At 44.8% G+C, this 27,152-nt stretch overlaps 1 protein-coding gene across 1 annotated transcript in view; it reads right to left on the minus strand.

The window, feature by feature from the left end:
- DEPDC1B (DEP domain containing 1B) overlaps positions 1-27,152 on the minus strand; it is a 100,566-nt gene that overhangs the window by 60,885 nt on the left and 12,529 nt on the right. The window contains exons 2-3 of the mRNA XM_077285875.1: positions 11,761-12,026; positions 1,245-1,380 (exon numbers count right to left, since the gene is read on the minus strand). Coding sequence (XP_077141990.1) covers positions 1,245-1,380; positions 11,761-12,026 — 402 coding nt within the window. The remainder of the gene's footprint in view (positions 1-1,244; positions 1,381-11,760; positions 12,027-27,152) is intronic.

Raw genomic sequence — 27,152 nt, forward strand, 5'->3', positions numbered from 1 at the left:
TTTCTGTGGATATGTATATCAAGACGTCAATCCAGATGTAGATTAAGGAAAAAGATTGTGGTTTATTCTACGCGTTTCAAAGTTACAATCACTTCTTCTTCAGGAAGCAAACCACATGTACCACAGGAATAAGATATGGTTGACCCTTATATTTTTTGTGCAAATTATCTCATCAGAGAGGTAGAGGACTTGAACGCTATAGAGCCACCTGATCGAAGCAGCGATCCTACAAGTCACTATCGATCCTTTAACGGGCCTTGAAATGGGACTTGGGATAAAAGCCAAATCAGAATCTCAATTTGCAGACTGTGTTTCGGGGGTATTGCCCCTCATTAGTGCAAAGCATGAGATATGATTTGGCTACTTGAGAAGCTCTGGACTGAGGTCTAAGGGATAACGCTTCTCCTTGTGGAGAGTGACATACTGGCTCTGGGTTTTTTTTCGTGCACACAGACTTGAATGGGTAAGTCTCATGCAACGCATGAAGAAACTATTGCATGCTGCAATTTTTTTGCCCCTGCCCAGAATCAGTCCGTTAAAGAAAAAAAAAAAAAAAAGCCGCTTATCTGCACTGTCCCATTGAATAACATTTCTCCAAGTGCTGTCCGTTTGTTTTTGTTTTAACGGACAGCACTCAGATTGAAAATACAGTCATGTGAACCTGCCCTAATGATTGACATGGCTGCGTTTCTACGATTGCTGCGGCATCCAGGAGGAGTATGTAAGCCACAAAATCAACTTCATACAAGAGCAATTTGTCTTGTGCTTGAAAACTGAAGTGCTGATACGTGGAAGGAGAGGAAATGCCTTTGATTAACATTTTCCCTTATCTCACTGAGGAATGAATAAATCAGCATAATAGGGCATCAGCCGTGCAGACGGAAGTGCAGCAGGCGGCATCTTACAAAACATTCTGAAAATTAAAAAACACATAACATGGTGCAGAGACATGAGGAGGGCACAAAATGTTTGCCCCTTAAGGGACTACGGGAAGGGAGATGCCTTTATAATTGATTATTCCCATCATAGAATTAATTATATAATCGGAGGTCAAAAGGCATTCCCCACTCCAGAGCACCCGAATACCCTGACTGATAGATTCCCCCAGCTGTGGCTGCCCAAGTATTAGTCTGTCCCTGTAATGCACTGACTATCAATAGTAGCGAAATTTGCTGCTGTACCACAATTATTCACATATGGCTGACGCAAAAAACAATACCATGGTAAAAAAAAATAATACAAACCATTACAAGAGGTTTCACAGGAATATAAGTGTGTGACATCACAGACTCTTCATCAGACCAGCGAGGGAATGGGAGAGGGTCCGCTCTTAGCTGAGGTCTTTTGGGATATGGTTTAAGAGGGGATGTTGGCGGAAACCTGGAGTTAAATTTAAATTATAAAAAAGAAACAAACAATCAAGAGATGAACAATAAAGTTAAACAATTGTGATGTCAAAGCGACTGTCAAACTAATACATAAAACGAGTGTACAATATCAAAGAGATATTCAATTAAACCGCCCCCCGGAGAGGCCTAACCAGTGCCCACTCTTGAAATAAAGGCTTACCGAGGTTATAATAGAATGTATAATTAAAGGGTTTGGCCACTTTATCTCAGCAAATGTGATTGGGGACATGATTTTGTGGCAATTTCTAATAGATTATTACCGGTTCTCCTCCTGCTCTTGTTAGTGCAGTTTTCGTCACATACAGTTCTCCTGTCCTCAACATGGTAGCTAACAGAGGATCATGTGACCAGACCTGTCCATCAGCCTCCTCCATTCTTCTATTGGAGGAGTGGAAAGCCCCCACTGCCGCAGGGCCGAGGGGTACCCGGTACCGGGCCTCTCTGTCTCTGGGGTTGTCACGGTGGCTAGACCCGGTCCGTGACCCTGCTGAGGGGCATCCAGTGAAAGTGGAGAGTGACGATGTTGTGGTGTGGTGCAGGTCGCGATGAATAACGAGGACACCAGGTTGCAGTCTCTTTACCTCTTTACTGAAGGCTTCAGGATCCACAATCCGGAATACGGTTAACCGGGCTGGCTGAGACCGGCCGGTCCGATGGCACCTCCAGAGTTCCCTTTGCAGGTGGAAATCTGTGCCTACCTTCTAGCGCTTGTGTGTTGTAGTCCTTCCCTGCTTAGCACCACGGGATAGTCCTCACAACTGTTGTGTCTGTTTCTGAAGTTCCCTCACAACTGATTCTGATGTTCTTCTTCGTCCCCCAGATGATATGGCTAGGACGCACCCGTATGATGGGTAGGCCTGGAGGTCTTCCGGGACCCTAGAGTCGCCCCTCTCCAACTGTTGCCCCCTATGTCTGCTTAGGTGATTTTGGGTGAGACAGCCCGCCTATAACTGACTGTCCTGCCGTAGGTTTGAAGTAAGGCTTGGATGTTGTGAATTTGGATTCTGGGCTCCCCCGGTGGCCGCTTGTGGAATTGGACTTGTCATCCTCTTTCCTGTTTCACCTGGTTCCATCAGTAGTGGGTGTCGCTATTTAAGCTCATTTCTCTGGTGGTTTCTTGCCGGTCAACAATGTTATCTGATGCCTCTCAGTGCTTGTTCCTGCTTCTAGACTACTACTAGATAAGTTGGACTTTTGTCCATGTTTTGTTTTGCCTATTTGTTCCAGTTCACAGCTGAAGTTTTGTTACTGTGTCTGGAAAGCTCTCGTTGATCAGGGATTGCTACTCTGGCGTTATGAGTTAATGCCAGAGTTTAAGGTAATCTCTGGATGGTGTTTTGTTAGTGTTTTTCTGCTGACCATGAAAGTATACTATCTGTCTTCTGCTATCTAGTAAGCGGACCTCAAATTTGCTAAGACTATTTTCCTGCTGCGTTTGTTGTTTCATCTGAACTCACCGTCATTATATGTGGGGGGCTACTGTCTTCTTTGGAATATTTCTCTAGAGGTGAGCCAGGTCTTATATTTCCCTCTGCTAGCTATTTAGGTCTTAGGCCAGAGCTGGGCATCTAGCTATAAATAGGAAATGCTACCTGGCTATTTCTAGTTGCGCGGCAGGCTTAGTTCATGGTCAGTATAGTTCCATCTTCCGAGAGCTTGTCCCTCTATAGGCTTGCTATGATCTCTGCCTGCAGAGATCATGACAGTTTGACCGGCCAATAAAGTGTTAAAGACCCAGGTTGAGAAAGGAGAGTTATAAGAAGTCTGCTGGAATTTTTTTTTTTTTTTTTTTTCCTCCAGTCTGCCTTGCTGCAGTCTTTTTTCTCTCTCTCCTCCTAATCTCTGTATGGCTCTGTGTGCACCTGACAATAATGGATCTCCAGAGTGTAACTGCGGGTTTGAATAATCTCATCACGAAAGTACAAAATTTACAAGATTTTGTGGTACATGCTCCGGTATCTGAGCCGAGAATTCCTTTGCCGGAGTTCTTCACAGGGCATAGAGCTAGCTTCCAGAATTTCCGAAATAATTGTAAGCTTTATTTGTCCCTGAAGTCTCGTTTAGCTGGAGACCCTGCTCAGCAGGTTAGGATTGTGATTTCCTTGCTCAGGGGTGACCCTCAAGATTGGGCCTTCTCATTGCCAGCAGGGGATCCTGCGTTACGCGATGTGGATGCGTTTTTTCTGGCCTTGGGCTTGCTTTATGAGGAACCTCATTTGGAACTTCAGGCAGAAAAAACTTTGATGGCACTATCTCAGGGGCAAGACGAAGCTGAAGTTTTCTGCCAAAAATTCCGTAAATGGTCTGTGCTTACTCAGTGGAATGAGTGCGCCTTGGCGGCAACTTTCAGAGAAGGTCTCTCTGATGCCGTTAAGGATGTTATGGTGGGGTTCCCTGTGCCTGCAGGTCTGAATGAGTCCATGACAATGGCTATTCAGATTGATAGGCGTCTGCGGGAGCGCAAACCGGTGCACCATCTGGCGGTGTCTATGGAAAAGACGCCAGAAAGTATGCAGTGTGATAGAATTCTGTCCAGGAGCGAGCGACAGAATTTTAGACGGAAGAATGGATTGTGTTTCTATTGTGGGGATTCTACTCATGTTATATCAGCATGCTCTAGGCGTACAAAGAAGCTTGATAAGGCTGTTTCCATTGGCACCATTCAGTCTAAGTTTATTTTGTCTGTAACCCTGATTTGCTCTTTGTCATCCATTGCCACGGACGCCTATGTTGACTCTGGCGCCGCTCTGAGTCTTATGGATTGGTCCTTTGCCAATCGTTGTGGTTTTGATTTAGAGCCTTTGGAGACTCTTATTCCTCTGAAGGGGATTGACTCCACCCCATTGGCTAATAATAAACCACAATACTGGACACAAGTAACCATGCGTATCAATCCGGATCACCAGGAGATTATTCGTTTCCTGGTGCTGTATAATTTACATGACGATTTGGTACTGGGATTGCCATGGTTGCAGTCTCACAACCCAGTCTTGGACTGGAGAGCAATGTCTGTGTTGAGCTGGGGATGTAAGGGTATTCATGGGGACTTACCTTTGGTTTCTATTTCGTCGTCCATTCCCTCTGAAGTCCCTGAGTTCCTCTCTGATTATCAAGACGTCTTTGACGAACCCAAGCTTGGGTCGTTACCTCCGCACCGTGAGTGCGATTGTGCCATAGATTTGATACCGGGTTGTAAATATCCCAAGGGTCGTTTGTTTAATCTGTCTGTGCCGGAACATGCTGCTATGCGGGAATATATAAAGGAGTCTTTGGAAAAGGGACATATTCGTCCATCTTCTTCTCCCTTGGGAGCTGGGTTTTTCTTTGTCTCAAAAAAAGACGGCTCTTTGAGACCATGTATTGATTATCGGCTTCTGAATAAGATCACTGTTAAGTATCAATACCCATTGCCATTGCTTACTGATTTGTTTGCTCGTATAGAGGGTGCTAAGTGGTTCTCTAAAATTGATCTTCGTGGGGCGTATAATTTGGTGCGGATCAGGCAGGGGGATGAGTGGAAGACCGCATTTAATACGCCCGAGGGCCACTTTGAGTATTTGGTCATGCCTTTTGGTCTTTCTAATGCCCCTTCAGTTTTCCAGTCTTTTATGCATGATATTTTCCGCGATTTTCTGGATAAATTTATGATAATATATCTGGATGATATTCTGATTTTTTCTGATGACTGGGACTCTCATGTCCAGCAGGTCAGGAGAGTTTTTCAGGTTCTGCGGTCTAATTCTTTATGTGTGAAGGGGTCTAAGTGCGTTTTTGGGGTCCAGAAAATTTCCTTTTTGGGGTATATTTTTTCTCCCTCTTCCATTGAGATGGATCCCGTCAAGGTGCAAGCTATTTGTGACTGGACTCAGCCCTCCTCTCTTAAGGGTCTTCAGAGATTTTTGGGCTTTGCCAACTTTTACCGCCGATTTATTGCTGGTTTTTCGGATGTCGTTAAACCACTGACTGATTTGACCAGACAAGGCGCTGATGTTGCTAATTGGTCCCCTCATGCTGTAGAGGCCTTTCAGGAGCTTAAGCGCCGTTTTGCCTCTGCCCCTGTGTTGCGTCAGCCTGATGTGAATCTGCCTTTTCAGGTTGAGGTTGACGCTTCGGAGATCGGAGCTGGGGCAGTGTTGTCGCAGAAAGGTTCCGACTGCTCCGTCATTAGGCCTTGTGCCTTCTTTTCTCGCAAATTTTCGCCCGCAGAGCGGAATTATGATGTTGGGAATCGGGAGCTTTTGGCCATGAAGTGGGCGTTTGAGGAGTGGCGCCATTGGCTCGAGGGGGCTAGGCATCAGGTGGTGGTATTGACTGACCAGAAAAATTTGATTTATCTTGAGACTGCCAGACGCCTGAATCCTAGACAGGCGCGCTGGTCTTTATTTTTTTCTCGCTTTAATTTTGTGGTGTCATACCTACCGGGTTCTAAGAATGTTAAGGCAGATGCCCTTTCTAGGAGTTTTGACCCGGACTCTCCTGGTAATTCTGAACCCACAGGTATCCTTAGGGAGGGAGTAATTTTGTCGGCCGTTTCTCCTGATCTGCGGCGGTCCTTGCAAGAGTTTCAGGCGGATAGACCGGATCGTTGTCCGCCTGATAGACTGTTTGTTCCGGATGATTGGACCAGCAGAGTCATCTCTGAGGTACATTCTTCTGCATTGGCAGGTCATCCCGGAATTTTTGGTACCAGGGATTTGGTGGCAAGATCCTTCTGGTGGCCTTCCCTGTCACGAGATGTGCGAGTCTTTGTGCAGTCATGTGACGTTTGTGCTCGGGCCAAGTCTTGTAGTTCTCGGGCTAGCGGACTGCTGTTGCCCTTGCCTATTCCTAAGAGGCCTTGGACACACATCTCGATGGATTTTATTTCAGATCTGCCTGTTTCCCAGAAGATGTCTGTCATCTGGGTGGTCTGTGACCGTTTCTCTAAAATGGTCCATTTGGTTCCTCTGCCCAAGTTGCCTTCTTCTTCTGAGTTGGTTCCTCTGTTTTTTCAGAATGTTGTACGATTGCACGGTATTCCTGAGAATATTGTTTCTGACAGAGGTACCCAATTTGTGTCTAGATTTTGGCGGGCATTCTGTGCTAGGATGGGCATAGATTTGTCTTTTTCATCTGCTTTTCACCCTCAGACTAATGGCCAGACCGAGCGGACTAATCAGACCCTGGAGACATATCTGAGGTGTTTTGTCTCTGCTGACCAGGATGATTGGGTTGCTTTTTTGCCATTGGCAGAGTTCGCCCTCAATAATCGGGCCAGCTCTTCCACCTTGGTGTCCCCGTTTTTCTGTAATTCGGGGTTTCACCCTCGATTTTCCTCCGGTCAGGTGGAATCCTCGGATTGTCCTGGAGTGGATGCGGTGGTGGAGAGATTGCATCACATCTGGGGGCAGGTTATGGACAATTTGAAGTTGTCCCAGGAGAAGACTCAGCGTTTTGCCAACCGTCATCGTCGTGTTGGTTCTCGGCTTTGTGTTGGAGATTTGGTGTGGTTGTCTTCTCGTTTTGTCCCTATGAGGGTCTCTTCTCCTAAGTTTAAACCTCGGTTCATCGGCCCTTATAGAATATTGGAGATTCTTAATCCTGTTTCTTTCCGTTTGGACCTCCCTGCGTCCTTTTCCATTCATAACGTTTTTCATCGGTCGTTATTGCGCAGGTATGAGGTACCTGTGGTACCTTCAGTTGAGCCTCCTGCTCCGGTGTTGGTTGAGGGTGAGTTGGAGTACGTTGTGGAGAAAATTTTGGACTCTCGTGTTTCCAGACGGAGACTCCAGTATCTGGTCAACTGGAAGGGTTACGGCCAGGAGGATAATTCTTGGGTCAATGCATCTGATGTTCATGCTTCTGATCTTGTTCGTGCCTTCCATAGGGCTCATCCTGGTCGCCCTGGTGGATCTGGTGAGGGTTCGGTGCCCCCTCCTTGAGGGGGGGGTACTGTTGTGAATTTGGATTCTGGGCTCCCCCGGTGGCCGCTTGTGGAATTGGACTTGTCATCCTCTTTCCTGTTTCACCTGGTTCCATCAGTAGTGGGTGTCGCTATTTAAGCTCATTTCTCTGGTGGTTTCTTGCCGGTCAACAATGTTATCTGATGCCTCTCAGTGCTTGTTCCTGCTTCTAGACTACTACTAGATAAGTTGGACTTTTGTCCATGTTTTGTTTTGCCTATTTGTTCCAGTTCACAGCTGAAGTTTTGTTACTGTGTCTGGAAAGCTCTCGTTGATCAGGGATTGCTACTCTGGCGTTATGAGTTAATGCCAGAGTTTAAGGTAATCTCTGGATGGTGTTTTGTTAGTGTTTTTCTGCTGACCATGAAAGTATACTATCTGTCTTCTGCTATCTAGTAAGCGGACCTCAAATTTGCTAAGACTATTTTCCTGCTGCGTTTGTTGTTTCATCTGAACTCACCGTCATTATATGTGGGGGGCTACTGTCTTCTTTGGAATATTTCTCTAGAGGTGAGCCAGGTCTTATATTTCCCTCTGCTAGCTATTTAGGTCTTAGGCCAGAGCTGGGCATCTAGCTATAAATAGGAAATGCTACCTGGCTATTTCTAGTTGCGCGGCAGGCTTAGTTCATGGTCAGTATAGTTCCATCTTCCGAGAGCTTGTCCCTCTATAGGCTTGCTATGATCTCTGCCTGCAGAGATCATGACACTTGGAGCTCAATACTTCCTCGGCGTTCCGGCCACCGGCTACGCGCCTCAGTAGGATGTTGCCTCGTCTTACAGCACGACTCCTACTGGTGTTTCTCCTTGTTGCGTTGATCTCGTTTCTCACTCTTCACAATAAAACTCGCTTCTTGTCCTTTCTTGGGGTACCGCCGCAATGAAGTGCAGGCGCGGTCCCGTAACGTTCTTTCTGTTCGCTAGGCCTCTGTCAGGATCCCACCCCTGACAGGGACCCCCCTGAATCTTCCCCTGCAACACCCTCTGCCACAGGATGTTGCCTGGTTCCAACCCAGTCAGCTTCTGACTAACTTCCTATCTAACCCCCAGTTTTACCAGATTGTGAGAAGTGGCCTAATACACAGCACCCTTAGCTCCCCCTGGAGGCCAGACTGTGAAGTGTATTGGTGTCTGTGATACCTGGTCAGGTGAACTCCTTCAGTGCCATCAGACGTACCAATACCCCCTTAGCGGCGGAGCATCAGTACTGCAACGACCAGGACTCTGGGGCGCTGCAGGAGGCTGATGGACAGGTCTGGTCACATGTTCCTTCTCCATCGGCGGCCATATTGTGTACATAGGATCTGTACAGTGAGTCAGGATGTGGTACTAATAAGATTAGGAGGAGAACCTGCAATACTTCTATATTAGGAAACGACACAAAGTCATTTCCTCAGTACTTTTGTTAAAATAAAAGATAAAGCTGCCAACCCATTCAATGGTTCTAACTCTCATGGCTGTGGTACAAGCACCTCCAGTGATCTCATCCAATTTCTGCTGGGGCCATGGATTGGAGGACAGTCGGGTGTCAGGGACATTATCACATGTGCATTGTCTCAGAAAACCACTGTAACACTACACCAGTTCTCATTTTAGAGGTTCTTATCACAAATATTTATGGCAGATCCTCAATGCACCTGCAGTACTTTGCTCTGCCCTCAACAGGTCAGATAAAGTACGCCTGTGCAGGAAGAAAAGAAGAGGACATCATCACATGGCGATGGGTGTCGGGGTCCGGCGTCTCCCATCGGACCTGAACCAAGACCACCCATGGGTGAGTTTAACATAACCTGTTTTTCTTATCTTTCAGGATACATCGGGGGCTTATCTACAGCATTAGGTCATGTGCACACGTTCAGGATTTTTCGCGTTTTTTTCGCTATAAAAACGTGATAAAAGCGAAAAAAACCGCTAACCTATGCCTCCTATTATTTACAGTGTATTCCGCATTTTTTGTGCAAATGTTGCGATTTTTTCCGCGAAAAAATCGCATCGCGGAAAAAAAAGCAACATGTTCATTAAAAATGCGGAATTGCGGGGATTCCGCACACCTAGGAGTCCATTGATCTGCTTACTTCCCGCACGGGGCTGTGCACACCATGCGGGAAGTAAGCAGATCATGTGCGGTTGGTACCCAGGGTGGAGGAGAGGAGACTCTCCTCCACGGACTGGGCACCATATAAGTGGTAAAAAAAAAAGAATTAAAATAAAAAATAGTGATATACTCACCCTCGATGTCTTCCCGCCTCTCAGGTGCATGCTGCCGCTTCGGTTCCTGTAGCTGGTGTGCGGTGAAGGACCTGCGATGACGTCACTGTCCTGTGATTGGTCGAGACCGGTCATGTGACCGCTCACGTGACCGCGACGTCATGGAAGGTCCTGCCCGCACACATCATCTATACGGAACGGACGCCGCTGAGGTCTGCAGGTGAGTATAATAATTTTTTTTTTAATTATTTTTAAACATTCTATCTTTTACTATAGATGCTGCATAGGCTGCATCTATAGTAAAAAGTTGGTCACACTTGTCAAACACTATGTTTGACAAGTGTGACCAACCTGTCAGTCAGTTTTCCAAGCGATGCTACAGATCGCTTGGAAAACTTTAGCATTCTGCAAGCTAATTACGCTTGCAGAATGCTAAAAAAAAACGCGAAAAAAACGGAAAAAAAACGCAAAAAAAAAAAATGCGGATTTCTTGCAGAAAATTTCCGGTTTTCTTCAGGAAATTTCTGCAAGAAATCCGGACGTGTGCACATACCCTTACAGAATGCTGTAGATAAGCCCCTGATGCCGGTGGCTGCAGCTCATACTCGAATTTTGGGGTGACAGACTCCCTTTAAAGGGATCATCTCAAAATCACAAATAATGCCATTAGGGCCAATTTGTAGATCGCTCAAAATCAGACTGCTGACCTGTGTGGCAAGGAGCGGAGGGGCGCATGTTCAGCGTCCATGCCTTTAATTGTCTAAAGGGACTGTCACAAAAGTAGAGTAGAGTACAGTTCTCAACTATTTCTGGAAGTCTCATTGAGCATTTATGAATCACTCTGTTCAAGACAGGACTCTGCAGGGCCCCATTCTCAAGGCAGGGGATAAAGGAGTCTTCCCCAAATAGCAAGTTAAAAACGCAACATAGTAACATAGTTAGCAAGGCCGAAAAAAAGACATTTGTCCATCCAGGTGTTGTGTCAAGATGACCCTTCAGGAGCACCCCACTACCTGCCTCCAGCTTCTTGCTTTACCGGGATTCAGTGCACTCATGAATGGGGATTAACAGATCAGGCCAGGAGCACGGCTGAGCTGCTGTACCAAACTCTCTCTCGAAGGCTGCAAGCAGAGGCAGGTTTGCTGTCACAGCATGGAAGCAACGCAGGGGTACTGCGATTATGCATCTGTCTCCTACAGACAGTAATGCTATAGAAAAACAGAAATGATTTTCATCCATATTTTGTTAAAGGGAATGTGTCACCCCAATTTTTGCCTATAAGATGCGGCCACCGCCATCAGGGACTTATCTACAGCATTCTGTAATGCTGTAGATAAGCCCCCAATGTAACCTGAAAGATAAGAAAAACAAGTTAGATTATACTCACCCAGGGGTGGTCCCGGTTTGGTCCGGTCCGATGGGCGTCGTGATCCGGGTCTGGCACCTCCCATCTTCATACAATGACGTCCTCTTGTTTGCTTGTTTGAAAGGTCAGAGAGGCCCGACGCCTGCGCACTGCACTACTTTGCTCTGCCCTCAACAGGGCAGATAAAGTACGCCTGCGCAGGAGCCGCGGCAGGAAGCAAAGAAGAGGACATCAGCGTATGAAGATGGGAGGTGCCGGACCTGCAACGCGACGCCCATCGGACCTGACCGAACCAGGACCGCCCCCGGGTGAGTATAATATAACCTGTTTTTCTTATCTTGAAGGTTACATCGGGGGCTTATCTACAGCATTACAGAATTCTGTAGATAAGCCCCTGATGGCGGTGGCCGCATCTTATAGGCGAAAATTGGGGTGACAGATTCCTTTTAAGAGGCTCAAAAAGGCGCAGCCTATTTTTGCACCCCATAAAAAAAAAAAATAAATAAAAAACAGATATGTGCCAAATGTATATAAAATGGATACCAATTTGAGATAGAATATGGTGAGGAAAACCTATGTAAATACAAACACACCCATTTAATAATATTTTTGTACAGTACAAGCGGATATGTCAAGTGATGTGAGGCAGTCCAAACATTTTAAAATCAGATGATAATTAGCATTTTAGGACTAATTCTATGTTTTATGGTTCCACGTTTTTGTTCCTTCTCATTAGTGGCTTTGGTTGGAAATTAAGGAGAGGAAGGGGGTAAACAGGTAATCTGAACAACAAAGACCCAGCCGTGCAGATCATCATTTACAGTCACAGAGTTTACCTGTACAGGCTGTTACTATCCTCAAAGTCTTCTTTACCCCATCTTCCCTTCACATCCTCAATTACATGGTTCTTCAAGAACTTCTTTAATAGCTGGATTGTCTGACCTCGAGTTACTTCTGGACCAAAATTTTGGTTACACTGGAGTAGTTCATGCAACCAATCCACAGCTTCAGTCGCAGTGAAACACCGATCATAAGTTTTAAAGTGCACGCGATGCTTCTTCTGGGTCATTCCCGAGCGGAAAAGTTCAATTGTTTCATTCCACTGAAAGAACAAAAGAAGAATAGAAACGTAACAGGATAAGAAATATTGGTATAATGCTATATATTATAACTTCTTTTCTATGTGGATATCTCATCAAGTAATAAAAAAAAGTTGTACAGCCAATGAAAACCCAAAAGTCATTATCTCAGTAAATTAGAATACTTTATAACACCAGATTTAAAAAAAAAAATTTAAAATCCGAAATGTTGGCCTACTGAAATATATGTTCAGTAAATGCACTCAATACTTGGTCGGTCTCCTTTGGCATCAATTACTGCATCAATGCGGCGTGGCATGGAGGCGATCAGCCTGTGGTACTGCTGAGGTGTTATGGAAGCCCAGGTTGCTTTGATAGCAGCCTTCTGCTCGTCTGCATTGTTGGGTCTGGTGTCTCATCTTCCTCTTGACAATATGCCATAGATTCTCTATGGGGTTAAGGTCAGGAGAGTTTGCTGGCCAATCAAGCACAGTGATACTGTTGTTTTTAAATCAGGTATTGGTACTTTTGGCAGTGTGGACAGGCGCCAAGAATGAGATTCCCATCTCCAAAAAGCTTGTCGGCAGAGAGAAGCATAAAGTGCTCTAAAATTTCCTGGTAGACAGTTGCGCTAACTTTGGTCTTGATAAAACACAGTGGACCTACACTAGCAGATGACATGGCTCCCCAAACCATCACTGATTGTAGAAACTTCACACTAGACGTCAAGCAGCTTGGATTGTGTCTCTCCACTCTTCTTCCAGACTCTGGGACCTTGATTTCCAAATGAAATGGAAAATTAACTTTCATCTGAAAACACCTTGGACCACTGAGCAACAGTCCAGTTCTTTTTCCCCTTGGCCCAGGTAAGACGCTTCTGGCATTGGTCATGAGTGGCTTGACAGAAGGAATGCGACACTTGTAGCCCATGTCCTGGATACGTCTGTGTGTGGTGGCTCTTGAAGCAATGACTCCAGCAGCAGTCCATGCCCTGTGAATCTCCCCCAAATTTTTGAATGGCCTTTTCTTAACAATCCTTTCAAGGCTGCGGTTATCCCGGTTGCTTGTGCACCTTTTTCTACCACACTTTTTTCTTCCACTCAACTTTCCATTAATATGCTTGGATACAGCACTCTGAACAGCCAGCTTCTTTAGCAATGACCTTTTGTCGCTTTCGCTCCTTGTGCAGTGTGTCAATGACTGCTTTCTGGACATCTGTCAAGTCAGCAGTCTTCCCCATGATTATGGAGCCTACTGAAACAGATTAAGCAACCTTTTCAAATGCTTAGGTAGCCTTTGCAGGTGTTGTTTGTTATTTATTCTAATTTACTGAGTTAATGACTTGAGTTTTCATTGGCTGTAAGCCATAATCATCAACATTAACAGAAATAAAACTTGAAATAGATCACTCTGTTTGTAATGACTTGAACTGTTATAAATTTACTTTTTGATGATATTCTAATTTTTTGAGAAGCACCTGTAGGTTAAACCTGGTAACAGTTTCGCTTTAAAGTGAACCTGTCAGCAGGTTGCGGACCTGATACTGATTAAAATGATACCTGGGCTGAAGAAATCCATCTTGTGGTTGTTTAACCATTTCACCCCCGGAGCTTTTTCCGTTTTTTCGTTTTTCGCTCCCCTCCTTCCCAGAGCCATAACTTTTTTATTTTTCCGTCAATATGGCCATGTGAGGGCTTATTTTTTGCAGGACGAGATGTACTTTTGAACGATACCATTGGTTTTACCATGCCGTGTAACAGAAAACAGGAAAAAAATTCCAAGTGTGATGAAATTGCAAAAAAGTGCAATCCCACACTTGTTTTTTGTTTGGCTTTTTTGCTAGGTTCACCAAATGCTAAAACTAACCTGCCATTATGATTCTCCAGGTCATTACGAGTTCATAGACACCTAACATGTCTAGGTTATTTTTATTTAAGTGGTGAAAAAAAATTCCAAAGTTTGCTAAAAAAAAACAAATTGCGCGATTTTCCGATACCCGTAGCGTCTCCAATTTTCGTGATCTGGGGTCAGGTGAGGGCTTATTTTTTGCGTGCCAAGCTGGCGTTTTTAATGATACCATTTTGGTGTAGATACATTCTTTTGATCGCCCGCTACATAGAGGTGAAGTACAGATCACCTCTATGTAGCAGAAATTCAGGTGTACTTTGAACGCCGACCACAGGGTGGCGCTCAAAGCAATCGGCCATCAACAACCATAGAGGTCTCAAGGAGACCTCTGGTTGTTATGGCAATGCACCGCTGACCCCCGATCATGTGACGGGGGTCAGCGGTGCGAGTACCTCCGGCCGCGCGGCCGGGAGCGCTAGTTAAATGCTGCTGTCAGCGCTTGACGGCATTTAACTAGTTAGTGGGCGCGGGCAGATCGCGATTCCGCTCACGCACATTGCGCGCACATGTCAGCTGTAGAAAATCTTGCTAGAGAAAAAAAAAATAGGCTACATGAAAATGGCACCAGCGATGGCGTAGCATCAATCGGAATGCGATAGATGAAACTGCTCAGATACTGCTGCTATTTTGGTAGAGAAAAAAAAAATGAGGCTCCATCATGATATCACCACTAACGCCTGCGCAGTACCATCTATTGGAACACGATAGATGCTACTGCGCAGGTGCCATCTTTTTTTGACTACTAAAATGGCGGAAGCGGTGCCTGAGCAGTAGCACCTATCTGACAGTATCTGTAGGTTACCGAGCACAATCCTGTTGACAGGTTCCCTTTAGAACTGCATGTTCAGTTACATACATTTTTACTTCGCAGCAACGGATCAATATATGAGTTTTGGATGGGAGGTCCCTGCCTTTTTCTACAGTTACTTGATAGGACAATTCATAAATCGAGTTATTACATAGGTGGCGTCCTATTACAGGACCACGCTGTTATCAGTGAGGCCCTTAGAACGCCCCATTCTCTCACACATGTTAGTAAAGGCAGACGGCACGGCGAGAGACGTGCTGTTATTCACCGGGGGCAATGGGACTGAATGAAAAACCTAAATTCAGTGATTGATTAATTCAATACTTTTGCCCGTTTGTTGTATATCCTCCTAAGCATGGGTCATCAATATCTTAGTCACCCTTTACAGAATAGGACCAAGTTTACAATACCTGGACCTCAAAAGTAAATACGGTAACTAATAATTCATTTCCTGGGGCTGTTTTAGTTTTCTCAAGCTTACACCATTAAAGGGAACCTGTCACCCCGTTTTTTCGGTATGAGATAAAAATACTGTTAAATAGGGCCTGAGCTGTGCATTACAATAGTGTAGTTTGTGGACCCCGATTCCCCACCTATGCTGCCGAAATACGTTACCAAAGTAGTCGTTTTCGCCTGTCAATCAGGCTGGTCTGGTCAAAAGGGCGTGTTGTCTTCCCCCAGATTTTGCGTAGTTTTCCGTTGGTGGCGTAGTGGTGTGCGCATGCCCAAGGTCCAGAATCCTCTGCCAGGGGATTTAAAAGAGCGCACTGTTCGTTATTTCATTGGTGATCGGTGGGCGCGGCCATCTTCCTTTGGCCGCGCGTGCGCAGAAGCGGCGCTCTGCTGGCCGCGGCGCTCTGCTGGCCGCGGCTTCAGGAAAATGGTCGCGGGATGCCGCGCGTGCGCAGATGGATATCGCGGCGGCCATTTTCCTGAAGCCGCGGCCAGCAGAGCGCCGCTTCTGCGCACGCGCGGCCAAAGGAAGATGGCCGCGCCCACCGATCACCAATGAAATAACGAACAGCGCGCTCTTTTAAATCCCCTGGCAGAGGATTCTGGACCTTGGGCATGCGCACACCACTACGCCACCAACGGAAAACTACGCCAAATCTGGGGGAAGACAACACGCCCTTTTGACCAGACCAGCCTGATTGACAGGCGAAAACGACTACTTTGGTAACGTATTTCGGCAGCATGGGTGGGGAATCGGGGTCCACAAACTACACTATTGTAATGCTCAGCTCAGGCCCTATTTAGCAGTATTTTTATCTCATACCGAAAAAACGGGGTGATAGGTTCCCTTTAAAAGAAAAGGAAACATGAAATTTCTCACTGTGAAATTGAGCCATGAATGCTAAAGATTTCTCCACAGCCTGGTTTCAGGAATACATTGCTCTCTCACCCGCACCCATTGGTCAATTATTCATTAACGTCCCAACTGTGAAAGTGACCCCTGCACCAACATCCACACCACATACCAGACATCTGCACATGGTGCCAGACCAAACTTCCACTAATCCACCGTTCAATCTGATGGAACCACCAAGATCAAATTTCCCGCCTGAATAACTTTCAGGCTTATGACCTCATCCAGAGGTTCACCATAGGTCATGCCCAGCAGATGACCACATCACAGGGGTCTCTGACCTCCAACACAACCTCGCAGTCTCTGAATATAAACAGTGGAGGTGTCTGGTGAGTGAAGAGACAAACTCACATTCTGCACTAAGTTTGTGTATTTTTTGTAAAAACAATGGGACAGGATCAAAGCAAAAGCAAAAAAGCATTCATGAAGAGATACAGCTGACTGTAAGAAAAGGTTTTCATGTGTTCTGCTAAAGTACATGCACCCCAGGATGAGCATGATCACCATTACACCTATTGTACATGCTAGGCATGATGTGGATGTAAAAAAGTCTACACACCCCTGTTGAAATTACAGGTTTTTGACATGCAAAAAAATAAAATAAAAATCACACCAAGAAAAATAGTTTCAGAATTTTTTTTGCCTTTAATGTCACCCAAAATCTGTATAATACCACTGATAAACAAAAAATTATTTTGGGAGGGAAAAATAAAATAATAAAACCAAACTGTAAACATCCACTTACCGTATAATTGGGGATGTGCTCAGAATTGGCCAATTTTTACATGAAAAAAGCTTAGTATTTTAACAGGGATGTGTAGACTTGTTATATCCACTGTGTATGCAAGTGTACTAGTAAAAGCCACATTCACATGTTCAGTATATTACAATATGCAAATGTAAAATTAATAATACAGATAATAAAGTACATTGCCAACAAAGTTCTCCCCAAACAGTAAATGGCGCTATAATAATAAATAATAATAATACTGTTTTAAACATGTGCATCAGCCTAACTGGAATTTCACCAGTAGGATAAAAAAAAGTTTTATTCTCCCTGCAGCTGCTTGCTTACAGTTATCTGGATGGCACCAGGGCTGTGAACAGTCAGCGCTCTATACTCTTAAATATAATTAACAAAAGACTGAATGGCACATCCAAGCTAGTCTGAATAGGTGCATACTAGGAGCAGCCACTTCCATATAAAATATACAAAAAAAGTTGCACTCTATCGTGCTAGGGCATGTCAATGTGAAATATATATAGCAATACTGCTTCTGAATACTAGGAAAAAATGAGACACTTAGCACATAATTTGGCCAGTTCATGCAAGCTCATCAACCAATGCTCTGTACTCAGTCAGCATTAAGATATTGTACAGCACGTGTGCAGTCAGAAAGTGGTGGATACGATTACAGACCGCTCATTGCTCATTGCAAATTACCACTATAGCAGCAAATACAAGTTTCCATATTTATATTCCCAGGAGGGCATTACTTAGCATATACTGGAAAGTCTCCCTATGCCAACATGGCACTTTCCACAAAGGAGATACTTTACCTCTTAGACCTCACATTAACCCCTTCATGACCCAGCCTGACCTGGCCGTTTTTTGCAATTCTGACCAGTGTCCCTTTATGAAGTAATAACTCAGGAACACTTCAACGGATCCTAGCGATTCTGAGATTGTTTTTTCGTGACATATTGGGCTTCATGTTAGTGGTAAATTTAGGTCGATAATTTCTGAGTTTATTTGTGAAAAAAACGGAAATTTGGCGAAATTTTCAAAATTTTCACATTTTGAATTTTTATTCTGTTAAACCAGAGAGTTATGTGACACACAATAGTTAATAAATAACATTTCCCACATGTCTACTTTACATCAGCACAATTTTGGAAACAAATTTTTTTTTTTTGCTAGGAAGTTATAAGGGTTAAAATTTGGCCAGTGATTTCTCATTTTTACAACAAAATTTACAAAACCATTTTTTTTAGGGACCACCTCACATTTGAAGTCAGTTTGAGGGTTCTATATGGCTGAAAATACCCAAAAGTGACACCATTCTAAAAACTGCACCCCTCAAGGTGCTCAAAACCACATTCAAGAAGTTTATTAACCCTTCAGGTGTTTCACAGCAGCAGAAGCAACATGGAAGTAAAAAATGAACATTTAACTTTTTAGTAACAAAAATGATCTTTTAGCAACAATTTTTTTATTTTCCCAAGGGTAAAAGGAGAAACTGGACCACCAACGTTGTTGTCCAATTTGTCCTGAGTACGCCGATACCTCATATGTGGGGGTAAACCACTGTTTGGGCGCACGGCAGGGCTCGGAAGGGAAGGAGCGCCATTTGACTTTTTGAATGAAAAATTGGCTCCAATCTTTAGCGGACTGTTGTGAATTTGGATTCTGGGCTCCCCCGGTGGCCGCTTGTGGAATTGGACTTGTCATCCTCTTTCCTGTTTCACCTGGTTCCATCAGTAGTGGGTGTCGCTATTTAAGCTCATTTCTCTGGTGGTTTCTTGCCGGTCAACAATGTTATCTGATGCCTCTCAGTGCTTGTTCCTGCTTCTAGACAACTACTAGATAAGTTGGACTTTTGTCCATGTTTTGTTTTGCCTATTTGTTCCAGTTCACAGCTGAAGTTTTGTTACTGTGTCTGGAAAGCTCTCGTTGATCAGGGATTGCTACTCTGGCGTTATGAGTTAATGCCAGAGTTTAAGGTAATCTCTGGATGGTGTTTTGTTAGTGTTTTTCTGCTGACCATGAAAGTATACTATCTGTCTTCTGCTATCTAGTAAGCGGACCTCAAATTTGCTAAGACTATTTTCCTGCTGCGTTTGTTGTTTCATCTGAACTCACCGTCATTATATGTGGGGGGCTACTGTCTTCTTTGGAATATTTCTCTAGAGGTGAGCCAGGTCTTATATTTCCCTCTGCTAGCTATTTAGGTCTTAGGCCAGAGCTGGGCATCTAGCGATAAATAGGAAATGCTACCTGGCTATTTCTAGTTGCGCGGCAGGCTTAGTTCATGGTCAGTATAGTTCCATCTTCCGAGAGCTTGTCCCTCTATAGGCTTGCTATGATCTCTGCCTGCAGAGATCATGACAGTTTTCTTTGTCTCAAAAAAAGACGGCTCTTTGAGACCATGTATTGATTATCGGCTTCTGAATAAGATCACTGTTAAGTATCAATACCCATTGCCATTGCTTACTGATTTGTTTGCTCGTATAGAGGGTGCTAAGTGGTTCTCTAAAATTGATCTTCGTGGGGCGTATAATTTGGTGCGGATCAGGCAGGGGGATGAGTGGAAGACCGCATTTAATACGCCCGAGGGCCACTTTGAGTATTTGGTCATGCCTTTTGGTCTTTCTAATGCTCCTTCAGTTTTCCAGTCTTTTATGCATGATATTTTCCGCGATTTTCTGGATAAATTTATGATCATATATCTGGATGATATTCTGATTTTTTCTGATGACTGGGACTCTCATGTCCAGCAGGTCAGGAGAGTTTTTCAGGTTCTGCGGTCTAATTCTTTATGTGTGAAGGGGTCTAAGTGCGTTTTTGGGGTCCAGAAAATTTCCTTTTTGGGGTATATTTTTTCTCCCTCTTCCATTGAGATGGATCCCGTCAAGGTGCAAGCTATTTGTGACTGGACTCAGCCCTCCTCTCTTAAGGGTCTTCAGAGATTTTTGGGCTTTGCCAACTTTTACCGCCGATTTATTGCTGGTTTTTCGGATGTCGTTAAACCACTGACTGATTTGACCAGACAAGGCGCTGATGTTGCTAATTGGTCCCCTCATGCTGTAGAGGCCTTTCAGGAGCTTAAGCGCCGTTTTGCCTCTGCCCCTGTGTTGCGTCAGCCTGATGTGAATCTGCCTTTTCAGGTTGAGGTTGACGCTTCGGAGATCGGAGCTGGGGCAGTGTTGTCGCAGAAAGGTTCCGACTGCTCCGTCATTAGGCCTTGTGCCTTCTTTTCTCGCAAATTTTCGCCCGCTGAGCGGAATTATGATGTTGGGAATCGGGAGCTTTTGGCCATGAAGTGGGCGTTTGAGGAGTGGCGCCATTGGCTCGAGGGGGCTAGGCATCAGGTGGTGGTATTGACTGACCACAAAAATTTGATTTATCTTGAGACTGCCAGACGCCTGAATCCTAGACAGGCGCGCTGGTCTTTATTTTTTTCTCGCTTTAATTTTGTGGTGTCATACCTACCGGGTTCTAAGAATGTTAAGGCAGATGCCCTTTCTAGGAGTTTTGACCCGGACTCTCCTGGTAATTCTGAACCCACAGGTATCCTTAGGGAGGGAGTAATTTTGTCGGCCGTTTCTCCTGATCTGCGGCGGTCCTTGCAAGAGTTTCAGGCGGATAGACCGGATCGTTGTCCGCCTGATAGACTGTTTGTTCCGGATGATTGGACCAGCAGAGTCATCTCTGAGGTACATTCTTCTGCATTGGCAGGTCATCCCGGAATTTTTGGTACCAGGGATTTGGTGGCAAGATCCTTCTGGTGGCCTTCCCTGTCACGAGATGTGCGAGTCTTTGTGCAGTCATGTGACGTTTGTGCTCGGGCCAAGTCTTGTAGTTCTCGGGCTAGCGGACTGCTGTTGCCCTTACCTATTCCTAAGAGGCCTTGGACACACATCTCGATGGATTTTATTTCAGATCTGCCTGTTTCCCAGAAGATGTCTGTCATCTGGGTGGTCTGTGACCGTTTCTCTAAAATGGTCCATTTGGTTCCTCTGCCCAAGTTGCCTTCTTCTTCTGAGTTGGTTCCTCTGTTTTTTCAGAATGTTGTCCGATTGCACGGTATTCCTGAGAATATTGTTTCTGACAGAGGTACCCAATTTGTGTCTAGATTTTGGCGGGCATTCTGTGCTAGGATGGGCATAGATTTGTCTTTTTCATCTGCTTTTCACCCTCAGACTAATGGCCAGACCGAGCGGACTAATCAGACCCTTGAGACATATCTGAGGTGTTTTGTCTCTGCTGACCAGGATGATTGGGTTGCTTTTTTGCCATTGGCAGAGTTCGCCCTCAATAATCGGGCCAGTTCTTCCACCTTGGTGTCCCCGTTTTTCTGTAATTCGGGGTTTCACCCTCGATTTTCCTCCGGTCAGGTGGAATCCTCGGATTGTCCTGGAGTGGATGCGGTGGTGGAGAGATTGCATCACATCTGGGGGCAGGTTATGGACAATTTGAAGTTGTCCCAGGAGAAGACTCAGCGTTTTGCCAACCGTCATCGTCGTGTTGGTTCTCGGCTTTGTGTTGGAGATTTAGTGTGGTTGTCTTCTCGTTTTGTCCCTATGAGGGTCTCTTCTCCTAAGTTTAAACCTCGGTTCATCGGCCCTTATAGAATATTGGAGATTCTTAATCCTGTTTCTTTCCGTTTGGACCTCCCTGCGTCCTTTTCCATTCATAACGTTTTTCATCGGTCGTTATTGCGCAGGTATGAGGTACCTGTTGTACCTTCAGTTGAGCCTCCTGCTCCGGTGTTGGTTGAGGGTGAGTTGGAGTACGTTGTGGAGAAAATTTTGGACTCTCGTGTTTCCAGACGGAAACTCCAGTATCTGGTCAACTGGAAGGGTTACGGCCAGGAGGATAATTCTTGGGTCAATGCATCTGATGTTCATGCTTCTCATCTTGTTCGTGCCTTCCATAGGGCTCATCCTGGTCGCCCTGGTGGATCTGGTGAGGGTTCGGTGCCCCCTCCTTGAGGGGGGGGTACTGTTGTGAATTTGGATTCTGGGCTCCCCCGGTGGCCGCTTGTGGAATTGGACTTGTCATCCTCTTTCCTGTTTCACCTGGTTCCATCAGTAGTGGGTGTCGCTATTTAAGCTCATTTCTCTGGTGGTTTCTTGCCGGTCAACAATGTTATCTGATGCCTCTCAGTGCTTGTTCCTGCTTCTAGACAACTACTAGATAAGTTGGACTTTTGTCCATGTTTTGTTTTGCCTATTTGTTCCAGTTCACAGCTGAAGTTTTGTTACTGTGTCTGGAAAGCTCTCGTTGATCAGGGATTGCTACTCTGGCGTTATGAGTTAATGCCAGAGTTTAAGGTAATCTCTGGATGGTGTTTTGTTAGTGTTTTTCTGCTGACCATGAAAGTATACTATCTGTCTTCTGCTATCTAGTAAGCGGACCTCAAATTTGCTAAGACTATTTTCCTGCTGCGTTTGTTGTTTCATCTGAACTCACCGTCATTATATGTGGGGGGCTACTGTCTTCTTTGGAATATTTCTCTAGAGGTGAGCCAGGTCTTATATTTCCCTCTGCTAGCTATTTAGGTCTTAGGCCAGAGCTGGGCATCTAGCGATAAATAGGAAATGCTACCTGGCTATTTCTAGTTGCGCGGCAGGCTTAGTTCATGGTCAGTATAGTTCCATCTTCCGAGAGCTTGTCCCTCTATAGGCTTGCTATGATCTCTGCCTGCAGAGATCATGACAGCGGACACCATGTCGCGTTTGGAGAGCCCCCGTGTGCCTAAACATTAGAGCTCCCCCACAAGTGACCCCATTTTGGAAACTAGACCCCCCAAGGAACTTATCTAGAAGCATAGTGAGCACTTTAAACCCCCAGGTGCTTCACAAATTGATCCGTAAAAATGAAAAAGTCCTTTTTTTTCACAAAAAAATTATTTTAGCCTAAATTTTTTCATTTTCACATGGGCAACAGGATAAAATAGATCCTAAAATTTGTTGGGCAATTTCTCCTGAGTACGCCGATACCTCATATGTGGGGGTAAACCACTGTTTGGGTGCACAGCAAGGCTCGGAAGGGAAGGCGTGCCATTTGACTTTTTGAATGGAAAATTAGCTCCAATCGTTAGCGGACACCATGTCGCGTTTGGAGAGCCCCTGTGTGCCTAAACATTGGACCTCCCCTACAAGTGACCCCATTTTGGAAACTAGACCCCCCAAAGAACTTATCTAGATGCAGTGAGCACTTAAAACCCCCAGGTGCTTCACAGAAGTTTATAACGCAGAGCCGTGAAAATAAAAAATAATTTTTCTTTCCTCAAAAATGATTTTTAGCCCGGAATTTTTTTATTTTCCCAAGGGTAATAGGAGAAATTGGACCCCAAATGTTGTCCAGTTTGTCCTGAGTACGATGATACCCCAAATGTGGGGGTAAACCACTGTTTGGGCGCACGGCAGGGCTCGGAAGGGAAGGCACGCTATTTGGCTTTTTGAATGGAAAATTAGCTCCACTCATTAGCGGACACCATGTCGCGTTTGGAGAGCCCCTGTGTGCCTAAACATTGGAGCTCCCCCACAAGTGACCCCATTTTGGAAACTAGACCCCCCAAGGAACTTATCTAGATGTGTGGTGAGGACGTTCAACCCCCAAGTGCTTCACAGAAGTTTACAACGCAGAGCCGTGAAAATAAAAAATCATTTTTCTTTCCTCAAAAAAGATGTTTTAGCAAGCAATTTTTTATTTTCACAAGGGTAACAGGAGTAATTGGACCCCAATATTTGTTGCCCAGTTTGTTGTGAGTACGCTGATACCCCATATGTGGGGGTAAACCACTGTTTGGGCGCACGTCAGGGCTCGGAAGGGAAGTAGTGACATTTGAAATGCAGACTTTGATGGAATGGTCTGCGGGCGTCACGTTGCATTTGCAGAGCCCCTGATGTGCCTAAACAGTAGAAACACCCCACAAGTGACCCCATTTTGGAAACTAGACCCCCCAAGGAACTTATCTAGATGTATGGTGAGCACTTTGAACCCCCAAGTGCTTCACAGAAGTTTATAACGCAGAGCCGTGAAAATAAAAAATAATTGTTCTTTCCTCAAAAATTATGTTTTAGCAAGTAATTTTTTATTTTTGCAAGGGTAACAGGAGAAATTGGACCCCAATAGTTGTTGCCCAGTTTGTCCTGAGTACGCTGGTACCCCATATGTGGGGGTAAACCACTGTTTGGGCGCACGTCGGGGCTTGGAAGGGAGGGAGCACCAATCTTGCCTTAAGGTACCTTCACACGAAGCGACGCTGCAGCGATAGCGACAACGATGCCGATCGCTGCAGCGTCGCTGTTTGATCGCTGGGGAGCTGTCACACAGACCGCTATCCAGCGACCAACGATGCCAAGGTCCCCGGGTAACCAGGGTAAACATCGGGTTGCTAAGCGCAGGGCCGCGCTTAGTAACCCGATGTTTACCCTGGTTACCAACGTAAAAGTAAAAATAACAAACAGTACATACTCACCTGCGCGTCCCCCAGCGTCTGCTTCCTGACACTGACTGAGCTCCGGCCCTAACAGCACAGCGGTGACGTCACCGCTGTGCTTTCACTTTCACTTTAGGGCCGGCGCTCAGTAAGTGTCAGGAAGCAGACGCTGGGGGACGCGCAGGTGAGTATGTACTGTTTGTTTTTTTTACTTTTATGCTGGTAACCAGGGTAAACATCGGGTTACTAAGCGCGGCCCTGCGCTTGGTAACCCGATGTTTACCCTGGTTACCAGTGTAAAACATCGCTGGTATCGTTGCTTTTGCTTTCAAACACAACAATACACGGCGATCGGACGACCAAATAAAGTTCTGGACTTTATTCAGCGACCAGCGACATCACAGCAGGATCCTGATCGCTGCTGCGTGTCAAACTAAACGATATCGCTAGCGAGGACGCTGCAACGTCACGGATCGCTAGCGATATTGTTACAAAGTCGTTTCGTGTGAAGGTACCTTTACGCAGGCGTGTACTATGGAGGACAGAGAATGAACTTCAATCCAATATTGCAGCCAGCATGCAGCCAGCGGGTAAGGAAACTGTGAATCAAACACCCGAAAACCCCGCCCCTATGGATAAAGATTGTTCCCTCCAAATTCAGGTGACAGTGTCCCTTTAAAGGCCTCTCACTCAGTCAAACCAGTTCTCATGCTTTGCACTGCTGAGGGGCCAATATCCTGAAACAAGTGTCTGCCAATGGAGTTTCTGGTCTGGCATCTTATTCGAATTCATGTGACAATGCCCTTTAAACAGTCAGTATTGACTTTCAAAGATTACTACTTCCAATAGGTGGCACTAGAGTTCCTGTCCTCTTTCTTTTTCTCTCTGAAGAGACTATTTGCATACAGCGATCTACTATACACGGACACGTTACTCTGGGAAATGACTGCTTCATTTGGAGAGCCTGTCCTTAGAAGGTAGTCGCCAGCTTATAATAAAAAATAGTTTGCTGGATCAGTATGTAAACTGGCATACACAAAGAAGACTCAATGTATACAATGCTTGTGGAGCCATGTATACACAGACGTCAGAAGGTCATGGAGCACACATTGTTAGAGGCAAGGGTCACTATGGTTTATATAGTGGGTGCGCTGTAAAGATAAGGAAGATGAACTCATCAATTATATGTCAGACTAATCTACATTTTCCTAGTGGTAAATGGAAAGAGAAAAAAAGTTTACCATTCATTTTACAACACTATTGTATAAAAACACAATCGTGGCAGAAAGGAGGTTGGAGTTTTTTAATTTTGTTTTTTCCTTTCCAAAGGAATTTTCTTTTGTCCAAAATCGAGCTTAAAAGTCGTTCAAGAGTTTAAGAAATTAAAGGAAGCATCTGATAATACTGATTAAAAAAAATAAACATAATCTACCTATAGTGTCGGCCATGCATGCGCCCTGCCACTGCAATCACACAAAGGGACTTTAGGACCCATACATTCAGAATCAATGTGGGCCCCAACAGATGCACGACCAGGAATCACACACCTATAGGCTATGTGCACACGTTGCGGATTTTGCTGCGGATCTGCAGCTGTTTTCCATGCGTTGTACAGTACCATGTAAACCTATGGAAAACAAAATCCGCAGTGCCCATGGTGCGGAAAATACCACGCGGAAACGCTGCGGTTTATTTTCCGCAGCATGTCAATTATTTGTGCGGATTCCACAGCAGTTTACATCTGCTCCTCAATAGGAATCCGCAGGTGGAATCCGCAGGAAATCCGTGGTAAATACGCAGGTAAAACGCATTGAGGATTTTGCAAAAACGGTGCGGAAAAATCCGCACATGAATCCGCAACGTGTGCACTTAGCCTTACTGTGAAAAGGTGAGGAAGACCCCTCCACGACAACCTTTAATGTGAGCTGTGAGGATTTGACGATGTCGGCGGTCACGTTACCGAAAGTATGCGATATGCATACTCCCAACCAGAACCCGACTAGACTGTTCCCGGCCTCACACAATGCGCTTGTGCTTAGCGCGACCGAAAATGTCTATTCGGGTTCTGGCCAGGAATATGCATATTGCATACATGCGGTAACGTGACCACCATTCCTGGTGCTGGCGAATCCTCACAGCGTGCATTGTGTGCGCTGGGAGGAATCACAAGTCTGCAGTCACTTTGGACAGGACAAGCCCTTTTACCCAGCCCAATTATTCAAAATCTGACACGTCACTTTATGTAGCAATAACTCTAATGTTTCAATATGTCCCAGTGATTCGGAGTTAGATTTTTCATGACACATATTAGTTTATCCTAGCAGAAAATTTAGGTCGATGTTTTGTGTTTATTTAAAAAAAAAATATTGTAAACGTCACAAATTTTTTAAAACATTTTGCAACATTCCAACTATTTTTAAACCAGACAGTTCCTTTATTTTGATTAGATATTAAGGTGTTAAAAGTTTTGTGGTAATTCTTTTCTCTTTTGCATAAAATTTATGGTAATTTTTTTTTTTTTTTTTTTTTCATAAAAGGACCTATTTAGTTTTGTAGTGACTGAGGGTTTATATATATTTGATATCACCCAAAGATGATATTGTTAAAAAAAATAAATAAAAAAAAATAAACTTTTCAGGTGCTTCCTAGGAGTTACCCCAATACGGAATTAATAATTATATTATTTTCACTAACATTCTAACAAGCCGGTACACACTGTGGCCTCATGTTACCATGACAACCATCGGGACCCCAGTCTTTAAAGACGTAGCCTCCTCCACCTGTCAACCCATCTAGATGTCATTGTCACTATTCAAGGGGGTTAAAGGGCCATGATTGATGCTACACTGATCACGGCTGATACAGCAGGATGTCAGCTATACAATACACACTGCAC

Source organism: Ranitomeya variabilis, chromosome 1 (assembly GCF_051348905.1).
Source record: "Ranitomeya variabilis isolate aRanVar5 chromosome 1, aRanVar5.hap1, whole genome shotgun sequence".
NCBI classification, from domain to species: domain Eukaryota; kingdom Metazoa; phylum Chordata; class Amphibia; order Anura; family Dendrobatidae; genus Ranitomeya; species Ranitomeya variabilis.